The following is a 10,976-nucleotide window of genomic DNA, read 5'->3' on the forward strand; positions in this document are numbered from 1 at the left end:
TATTTTATTCTTTTTTTACAGATTTTTTTAATGGTACCTGGGTGTGGATGAGACTCTCCTCTCCTCCACACCCGGGTACTATCCGCACATTAGAACGCGTGGATTACGCATCTACATATACAGTGATGCGTAATCCATGCGGTCTAATGCAAGTCAATGGCGGCGAAAACACCGCGTTTCCGCAAAATTAATGGACATGCTGCGGATTTTTGAGCGCAGCATAAACGCTGCGGAAAAATCCGCAGCATGGGCACAGCACATGCGGATTATCATTGGGGAACATTGCTGCCCTTCTACCATGCGTTTTTAATGCGTTTCCGCAGCTGCAAAAACACTGCGGAAACGCATTAAAAACGCATCGTGTGCACACAGCCTTAATTATATTTTTATATGATTTTGTGCTTACTTCAATAGTGCTGAAAGCTGTCTCTAAAAAGGTTGTGGTTACTATAAGTTGTAAAATTTCAAAATTGATTTAGGACTTGCAAAATTTATCAACACACACTATCGGTGCATATTACAGCAGCCATGAAGTGGGTGCCATTTTTTTTTAATTTTTTTTAATGCATTCAAGTGATGATATTGTCTGTAAAGCACTGTGAGATTAATGGCGCTATGTGAGTAAAATAAATAAATAAATATTGGTTGGCCAGTGACTTTGTCCAAATTTTTCATTTTGGCCCTCTGTCTGTTTGAGTTGGACATCCCTGCTGTAGTTGATCAAACATGACCCCCTCATACACTGCTCAAAAAAATAAAGGGAACACTCAAATAACACATCCTAGATCTGAATGAATGAAATATTCTAATTGAATACTTTGTTCTGTACAAAGTTGAATGTGCTGAAAACAAAATCACACAAAAATCATCAATGGAAATCAAATTTATTAACCAATGGAGGCCTGGATTTGGAGTCACCCCCAAAATTAAAGTGGAAAAACACACTACAGGCTGATCCAACTTTGATGTAATGTCCTTAAAACAAGTCAAAATGAGGCTCAGTATTGTGTGTGGCCTCCATGTGCCTGTATGACCTCCCTACAATGCCTGGGCATGCTCCTGATGAGGCTGCGGATGGTCTCCTGTGGGATCTCCTCCCAGACCTGGACTAAAGCATAAGCCAACTCCTGGACAGTCTGTGGTGCAATGTGTCGTTGGTGAATGGAGCGAGACATGATGTCCCAGATGTGCTCAATCGGATTCAGGTCGGGGAACGGGCGGGCCAGTCCATAGCTTCAATGCCTTCATCTTGCAGGAACTGCTGACACACTCCAGGCACATGAGGTCTAGCATTGTCCTGCATTAGGAGGAACCCAGGGCCAACAGCACCAGCATATGGTCTCACAAGGGGTCTGAGGGTCTCATCTCGGTACCTAATGGCAGTCAGACTACCTTTGGCGAGCACATGGAGGGCTGTGCGGCCCTCCTAAGAAATGCCACCGCACACCATTACTGACCCACCACCAAACCGGTCATGCTGAAGGATGTTGTAGGCAGCAGATCGTTCTCCACGGCGTCTCCAGACTGTCACGTCTGTCACATGTGCTCAGTGTGAACCTGCTTTCATCTGTGAAGAGCACAGGGTGCCAGTGGCAACTTTGCCAATCCTGGTGTTCTTTGGCAAATGCCAAGCGTCCTGCACAGTGTTGGACTCTGAGCACAATCCCCATCTGTGGACGACTGGCCCTCATACCACCCTCATAGAGTCGGTTTCTAACCGTTTGTGCAGTCACATGCACATTTGTGGCCTGCTGGAGGTCATTTTGCAGGGCTCTGGCAGTGCTCTACCTGTTCCTCCTTGCACAAAGGCGGAGGTAGCGGTCCTGCTGCTGGGTTGTTGCCTTTATACGGCCCCCTCCACGTCTCCTGGTGTACTGGCCTGTCTCCTGGTATCGCATCCAGCCTCTGGACACTATGCTGACAGACACAGCAAACCTTCTTGACACAGCTCGCATTGATGTGCCATCTTGGGTGAGCTGCACAACCTGAGCAACTTCTGTGGGTTGTAGAGTCCGTCTCATGCTACCACGAGTGTGAAAGCACAACCAACATTCAAAAGTGACCAAAACATCAGCCAGAAAGCATTGCTACTGAGATGTGGTCTGTGGTCCCCACCTGGGAACCACTCCTTTATTGAGTGGGTCTTGATAATTGCCAATAATTTCCATCTATTGTCTATTCCATTTGCACAACAGCATGTGAAATTGATTGTCAATCAGTGTTGCTTCCTAAGTGGACAGTTTGATTTCACAGAAGTTTGATTTACTTGGAGTTATATTCTGTGGTTTAAGTGTTCCCTTTATTTTTTTGAGCAGTGTATATACACTGCATTTTGCGTTACTTTTTGTGCATGCTGATGCATTTAAAGCTATCCTGGCTTTTCCTCTACGCTACGACTCTTCATTGCAAGAGACAAAGTAATTGTCTAAAACTTGAGGTGTCATTTTGTGCTAAATTTTGATGAGGTCTATGCACAGATATATTAGCAAATCTGCCCCACAGTCTCCCCAAACCCTTTCCAGAAGAATATCCTGGGTATATAGAAGCAGTTGGGATTTCTATGTAAAAGGATCATAGACAATTTCTATCTCATTACAGTCATTGCAGAGATTCACTCTTTCTCTCTTTAGTGGCAGAAATAATATAATAATTACATCCAGGGCTGCAGAGGAATTTCTCGTTCCCCGAGGTTTTCTTGAGAATTTGTCAGCAGTTTGTAAACAGATCCAGACCTTCATCGTAAAAAATGTCCATAACATTCCGAAAAATGTCCATAACATTCCGAATAGTAAGGAAAAAGCTTATTACTATAGTCTCCCACATCTAAAGGGAGCAATACCAGGAAGAAAACTAAATTAATTGCTAATGGGAAAGTGTCATCAGAAAATGACCTATTGTTAAAAAAAGGTTTTTGTGTTCATTTTTTTAATAAATATTTTGGGCAAGGTTTATTTTTGCCCAATATCACAACCCTTTAAAGAGAACCTGATATATGCCGCCGAATCCATGGACAGCATTTATCAGGCACTGGCTGTATTATCTCGCCCAGGTATGTCCGACTGAAACGCTGGCTCCTTAGGATCACCCATTTACGGCTGCTTCAATAAAAATCCAACCAATACCACAACTATAGGTGGGCACACAAATTTTTGCAATGTTCGTATGGTGGCATTTAACAATAATAACTTTATCCAACCAATGACAAACTCTGATCGTCAAACAAAGTCGGACATGTTTGGATATTTTGTCCAATAGTTTCGTCCATGAACAATCTTTCCTTGAAGAACTTACCTAGATAGGTTGCTTATCCTTTTCACAGTGTCATTGGACTTGTTTGGCCAAGTCGAATGACTGACGACCAACATGGGCTAAAATGTCATAGTTTTTCAGCCATTGCCAGATTTACGATATTTAGCCATAGCAGAGTCTTCTCCAATAGGAAAAGCTACTTATCATAGACAGCTGTTTGGAAGTTTTTGCCCCTCAGCTGTACAGAACAGGATACTGGTTGGTTGGGTGAGAGGCCTTTGATAGATCTAATGGATTCTGTTTCTCCATGAAGAATCATAGAATCATAGAATGGTAGAGTCGGAAGGGACCTCCTGGGTCATCTGGTCCAACCCCCTGCTCAAAGCAGGATTCACTAGATCATCTCAGACAGATGTCTGTCCAGCCTCTGTTTGAAGACGTCCATTGAAGGGGAACTCACCACCTCTCGTGGCAGCCTGTTCCACTCATTAAGAGATGGACTTAGAGGACTGATAGGGAGGGCAATGCTCCGAATACACTTGTGTGCGATTCTTTGCAATTCTTTTGCAATATGCTTTGCAATTCTAATGTAAAACTCAGCCACACCGAGCTCCATGACTCACATTATCACAATGTTGTCATTCGCTTTCGTTTACCTCTGTTGTCACCTAGAATTTCACTCTAATGTAAATTGCCATTTGGGTAATTTATTTACTTGTGGCTTGTAGGTTTCTCTCTATCATCAGATCACATCGTTTTAGAAAATGACTTGCGGTATATAAGCCTGGGTTCTCACTATTGCACTATTTTTTCCCAGGTTCTGCGTACATCTGCATACCATTTCTGGTGGTTCCATTACTGACCCATACAGAAATGTAACTGAACCAGTCCACCCTATTGGGATCCAGCAGTTTTGATTCCAAAGAAATAAAATAAGCCGTTAACGAATCGCTGATAACAGATGCACAGCAACTCAGCACACAATTTTATCTTTTGTGTCTGCTTTAGGAGCTTTTACTTTGGAAGTTACCTCCTTTGAAACTGATAAAGACAACCCAGTCTCCTGCTGATATCTGTAGGGAGTGTAACCATTGTCTCTATTATCTTTATGCAAATGGACGAACTTTTAAGAATTTTCCCAAAGAAGGTCGGGTGGTTTATAAAGTTTAGTAACTCTTTAAATAGTAATTACTGTCACTCAGCAGTCAGTGTGATCGGATATCGCACATACATGTCACATTCCCAGCTGTTGTCTTGTAGAACAAGTAGTAGCCAAAGACAGAAGCTTGTAGCCTATTATTGACTTACAGGCCGCAGGCTGTCCATAAAACAGCTTTAACCCCACCATACACAGACTAATGTCAGCTGAACCCAGTAATAACTAATATCGACATGTTCGAATGACAGTCTAATGTGTATAGGGGTGCCGGCCGACTGATGGTTGGTAAAGATGTCCCACACCCGGCACCCCCGCCGTTCAGCTGTTATCGTGCCGGCGACGGCGGCACCCGGCCGGAAGTCCTTACTTGCGGTGCTTGGCCACCCATCTGTAGTGGCCGCCATGGGGTACTGAACATCCATTGAATTGAATAGGAGGCGGATGTGCAGTAACAAGCGGCGGCCACTACAACTTGACGGCCAAGAACCGCAGGTAGACTTCCGGCTGGCGGTCGCAACCGGGACCGATAACAGCTGATCGGCGGGGGTGCCGGGTGTTGGACCCCGGCCGATCATACATTGATGCCCTGTCCAATGTGAAAGTAGTAGAGAACCCCTTTAAGGCTCAGGGGAGTGTATGGAAAACGTCCGATTTTCATCTGGAAAACGATATTCATCCCTATTCCATCCGTGCGTCCGTTTTTCACATCCATGTGGCATCTGTATTTATACAACATTTTAATATGTAGATGATTGAATACAGTTTCCTATATGAATAACTGCGATCTATCCGTAAAAATTGGATGCTACACGTATGATCTGCATGGGATCCGATTTTTTTTTTTGGTGGACCCATACACTTGAATAGACGAATCGCATACAAAATATGGAAGAAATGAGAGCATGCTGAGATTCTTTTCAGATACTCGTTCATCTGAACAGCTCTATTGAACTTCATTGGTCTGTGTGCTGTCGGAGAGCACAAGTCCGTATAATATTCCTGTCTAAACGAGCCCCTAAGAGCTTATGATGTGACTTGGGTTTTCCATCTTTGAAGATGGGGAAAAATATTAAATCAGATTTGTGCCACATTTTCAAAAATAATGTAAGGACAAACATTTGGACCAACAGTTGAGTAAGACCACTTGTGGCACTCCTAGAACGTGTCTTTGATGCCCCTTAGTCCAATAATGAGAGGGTAAATTTGAAGAGCAGGCACGCAGAATAGCGTTGGCCTGAGGGAGCGCCGCTCTTCACGTGTATACCCACGTGTTGTCAGAATAGAGTGCACTGAATACCCGTTCTGGGAGTGCCACAAGTGTTCTCTCTCGACTACGGCTTATTGTAGTGGATCACGATTGAAGAAGCCCCAGTGGCCCGAGTGATATCGTGAATATCTGAATTCACTGTAAAATAGTTAATCACAGTAAGAAAAAAAATCTGTATAAGTTCCTTCAGCCTCAAAAAAATCATGGATGCCTCGATTTATTTAACGGACAGGGCAAAAAAGTGCCCCACTTTTACGGACTGTTTTGGAATTTCTGAATGGATGACAAAAGGAATGCCTGTCCTATGAACACGATGCGCTCTTCTAAAAATGGTGCCACTCTGGTATTGCAGTCAGCCCCGAATGCCAATACCAGACAATGTCCATAGACAAGGGCGGCGCTGTTTCTGGAAACTATTTTTTGCTACTCTTATACACCTCCTATAAGAGAGATTGGAAGTCTGATAGAAAAAGGAAGGAAAGTAGCGGCCCTCCCTATGCCAAGGACGGGCAGATGTTGCACCAGCGGTTGTGGGGGAGGCACGCGACTACAAATTCCTCCACAGCATTATGTAAGCTGATGTTTTCTAGGCTTGGATTCATTTTCCCACATTCCCTGACAATAGTTACAATGTGAATACATGAAAGCGTCATGTACTGTACTGTGATAGCAAAGACTGAAGCTGGAGCGCACAAAGAAAATGGGAGTGATCTCAGTCCACGGCACCGAGCCAAAACAATGCTGGACCGCCTCCAAGAAAACGAAGATGAGACCCGTCCCTAGACTTGTAATCTCCTCACTGATACAAAGAAGCAGAAACTTCAGCTCCGACGTAGATAAACAAATGATACAATGGAGGTAGACATGTGGGTTATATTGAAAGGAAAGGAGGGGGATATTCTGCAAGAAGCTTTACAGACAATGAAAGCCTCAGTAATTATATTTTGGAATCTGTAAGGCCATACGGGGGTCCCAGTGGTCTTATAAGATGGCCTCAAAGGAACTCTGTGAACTGATGTACAAGGAACTGCTATGGGGTCACTGCCGCTCCCAAAAGTGGCTTACTGTGCTGGTGTCATGTTCACACACCAGACTGCAGAAGTCAAGCATTGGTCTTAGGCCGGGTTTAGATGGCTATATTTCACGGTCTATACACGGACTGCAATGCTCGCACTGACTGCAGGACCCCTGACCAAAACTTCCGACATTATGTACATCTACATGGCTGTAAGGTCGGGTCAGGACGTCCGCGATCAGTGCGAGCGCTGCATATACTGTTATGGTTAATTTTTTAATATCTAGATTAAATTACTAATTTAGAAAAAAAAAAAATTATATTTTTGCTATGTCTGAAGTCTGCTTGAGTGTTTTCTGATTTTACATTGTGGAATGTCTGACTAAGATACTTGTTTCCTGTGAAGTCCTTGACAAGAAGGTTTACGCTGGGCCAAGGGAAATGTGTTTGTTACTTCTAAGTCTATTTCGGTTTTCTGTTCAGTTGTATGTAACAATGAAGTTCTGTTCTGTCTAGCTAATAAATATGGTGAGTCTTTGTTGCCACACCAGAAGACTCTACCTGCTGACAATGCATGTCACATGTATTCTGTCTCTCTTCCTTCATCGATGAAGTATCTTAATTTGAATTTCACTGGCAATGTGAAGACCCTTTGCTGTCTATTCCAAAGTTCTCCTTAAAACAAAGAGGGTCTCCGTAACAATACGGACTGAGACATATTGCTGTCTAAACCCGGGCGAAATACACATTAGATCAACGTCGGGTGAACCCACTAACATTGGCGAGATTGACAGTGTAATGTGACCCCCCCCCCCCCCCCCCCCCGATTCTCTCCCGATAGATGATGTCAGGGGCAATAAGGATCCGGCATGTCTGATTTCAGACAGCCAATACTTTTATCCTTGGCGAGAAAAGCCACCACCAAAAGAGACTGATAGCGGATCTCTGGTAGAGAACGCAGGAGGAGGATTCAGGAGAGAGCACAGACCACCACTATCTATTGTGAATGAGGCCCCTTAGTGGTCACACTGCTGAGGTCACTGATTGGCTGCAGTGCTCACGTTCTTCTTTGTAGCACAGTAATATAGACAAGCAGAGAGCACAGGATTTAGTAAGAAATGGCCCTTTTGCACTGACTTTTACCGGCCTGCAATGGGCAAATAACAACACTGTATCCCTTAGCCTGAAGAGACAATCAGTGCAGGGCTCTGCAGACCCATCCTGACTGGTTCAGAGGTGCACATGGGCGACCTCCACTCCATTTGCTGCCTATGGGACAGATGGAAATAACTGAGCGTCATACGCTGCATTGCAATAGACAATGAAGAGGACAGTGGCTGCGCATGCACACCTGTGCTCTGCTCAGGACGGAGGCCGCGCATGCACACCTGTGATCCGCTCAGGACGGAGACCGCGCATGCATGCGTCTGCTCCGCTCAGGACGGAGGCCGCGCATGCACACCTGTGCTCCGCTCAGGACGGAGGCTGCGCATGCACACCTGTGCTCCGCTCAGGACGGAGGCCGCGCATGCATGCATCTGCTCTGCTCAGGACGGAGGCCGCGCATGCATGCGTCTGCTCTGCTCAGGACGGAGGCCGCGCATGCATGCGTCTGCTCTGCTCAGGACGGAGGCCGCGCATGCATGCATCTGCTCTGCTCAGGACGGAGGCCGCGCATGCATGCGTCTGCTCAGGACGGAGGCAGCGCATGCATGCGTCTGCTCCGCTCAGGACGGAGGCCGCGCATGCATGCGTCTGCTCCGCTCAGGACGGAGGCCGCGCATGCATGCGTCTGCTCCGCTCAGGACGGAGGCCGCGCATGCATGCGTCTGCTCCGCTCAGGACAGAGGCCGCGCATGCATGCATCTGCTCTGCTCAGGACGGAGGCCGCGCATGCATGCGTCTGCTCAGGACGGAGGCCGCGCATGCATGCGTCTGCTCCGCTCAGGACGGAGGCCGCGCATGCATGCGTCTGCTCCGCTCAGGACGGAGGCCGCGCATGCATGCGTCTGCTCCGCTCAGGACGGAGGCCGCGCATGCATGCGTCTGCTCCGCTCAGGACGGAGGCCGCGCATGCATGCGTCTGCTCTGCTCAGGACGGAGGCCGCGCATGCATGCGTCTGCTCCGCTCAGGACGGAGGCCGCGCATGCATGCGTCTGCTCCGCTCAGGACAGGGCTGCAGAGCCCAGCTCCCATATTCCAGAGCACAGTTCTTTGGAAGGGTTCTCTACCAAGAGCAGTTTTTTTTGCAGCCTTGATAGGACAGTGCCTAGCTTGGAGCGGTTTCCATCAAAATCGTCTTAAAAAATTACATGTACCTTTTTATCTTTTTGTCACCAGGCATTTTTCTAAATCTCTTCAGGGTAAAAAAAAAACAAAATGAAAAAAAAAAAGGGAACAATTGTCCAGACATGCAGCTGCCCGCGGGACAAGCTCCTGGGGATCAGGGTCCTATAGTCATGATCAGTGTTTGGGTCTCACCACCTCTGGGGACACAGCTGATTTTGCCAGAGGAAGGCACACCTAGTATAATATTATATGTGGGCTATTCTCACAGAAAGGCCGGAGTCACACTACCATATAACATGGCTGAGTGCTATGCGATAAAACATCCCATAGCACTCGGCCCAGTGTTATTTCATGGGGCAGCTCAGATCACGGTTTTTTTCCTGAGGCGTATTCGGCGTGCGTGCAAAATCCCAGCATGCAGCGACTGTACGTTTATATCGTGCGAGACTCCCCAATGCATGCCTGTGAGTGCGAGAAATAAATCGGACGCCACATGGACCATCCGTATGCCGTCCCAATTTTTACGGATACATTACCATTCTGTAGCATAAAACACTGTAAATGGTCCTGTAAATTATTAGAGAATAACAGTTGCAGAGAAAAACAAGCATTGCATACGGATGTCATACGGATACATGGGCGAGAAAATATTGCATCATCGCAATGCAATCGCATTACACACGGATTACTATATGGAGAACACTCATGCGACTCTTGGCAGTGAGAATCAGAACGATTTTGTCTATGTGTAGTGTGACACTGGCCAAAGAGTCTTTGTTTTGGCACATAGAGAGGACTACCGCCAATCGGGCAAGGGTGGCACGCAGAGGAGCAATCGGGCAAGGGTGGCACGCAGAGGACCAGTCAATTGAGGAATATGATTTAAGTATTGGACTATGTCAGAATGTACTAAGTGTATTAAAGGAAAAGTGCTAGAAGATGTGAAAAAATTATCAGAAACTGACACATATAAGGGAATCGTGGCGTCAGTAAAAATAGTTAATCTTAAACTTAGAGGGCGAGCATTTCATTTTTTGGCTAGAAGGACAACAACCTCCATCAGACGCACCGCAGAAGAAACTGGAGAAGGTCACGCAGGAATAATAGCACTTGAGATTCTCATCTTGTCTATTGGAATTACTGACCATGGATCCCGACCACAGAGGGATTACAGCTCATCGTTCACATTACTGGGCATTAGTGGTAAAAACATTTATCCCAGAATTATTATCCCCCCCAATTTACTCCAGATGTAATATTCCCATAGAGAAAACTGTGATGAGGAACTTGTTTCATTCTCATTCAGTGTCTGATAGCAAAAAAGTATCATAACCCCCATGAGATCAGGGGATGTCTGAAGTCTCCGGATGTATTACTGACACCATACTGTGTGTATGAGCCCTGGGTGACAGGTTAGTAGTGCAGTCCCTTCACTATGCTCCTGCAATGCTGGGAGTAGTAGTACTAGAGAGCTCTTACCTGCCGGGCGCAGCATCCAGCAGCAGACATGGTCCTGGCTCAGTGAGACAATGGCTGCAGCGGGCAGATGAGCGGAGCTTCTCCTCGAGGCTCCTGCGTGTCCGCCGTACACTCCCCGAGCCCCGGTGTAATATGAGGGTCTCCCCGGTGTGTGGCTCCGGCTCAGTGTCCCGGACTGACCGTGGGCTGTGCTGCTCCAGGACCCCGGTGCCAGGAGGATAATGAGCAGCCGCAGTTTCCGCTGTCGTCAGCTGGGCAGGAGGATCGGAGGACGGGCCAGACCGTGTCACCACCCGGGACACACAGAGCAGCCCACTCCACGGGACACTGACAGAGGGGTGTTGTGTAGTGATACACATGTACAGGGGGGGGGGGTGTTGTGTAGTGATACACACGTACAGGGGGGGGGGGTGTTGTGTAGTGATACACACGTACAGGGGGGGGGTGTTGTGTAGTGATACACACGTACAGGGGGGGGTGTTGTGTAGTGATACACACGTACAGGGGGGGGTGTTGT

At 46.7% G+C, this 10,976-nt stretch overlaps 1 protein-coding gene across 1 annotated transcript in view; it reads right to left on the bottom strand.

Moving 5' to 3' along the window:
- The window catches only part of SERINC5 (serine incorporator 5), an 81,937-nt gene extending 71,207 nt beyond the window's left edge, over positions 1–10,730 (bottom strand). Inside the window, exon 1 of the mRNA XM_073680195.1 lies at positions 10,460–10,730. Coding sequence (XP_073536296.1) covers positions 10,460–10,489 — 30 coding nt within the window. The 5' untranslated portion in view covers positions 10,490–10,730. The remainder of the gene's footprint in view (positions 1–10,459) is intronic.
- Between the last annotated feature and the right edge of the window lie 246 nt (positions 10,731–10,976).

Source organism: Phyllobates terribilis, unplaced genomic scaffold (genome assembly GCF_046119375.1).
Source record: "Phyllobates terribilis strain yellow unplaced genomic scaffold, ASM4611937v1 Scaffold_1__5_contigs__length_1240528914, whole genome shotgun sequence".
Taxonomy (NCBI): domain Eukaryota; kingdom Metazoa; phylum Chordata; class Amphibia; order Anura; family Dendrobatidae; genus Phyllobates; species Phyllobates terribilis.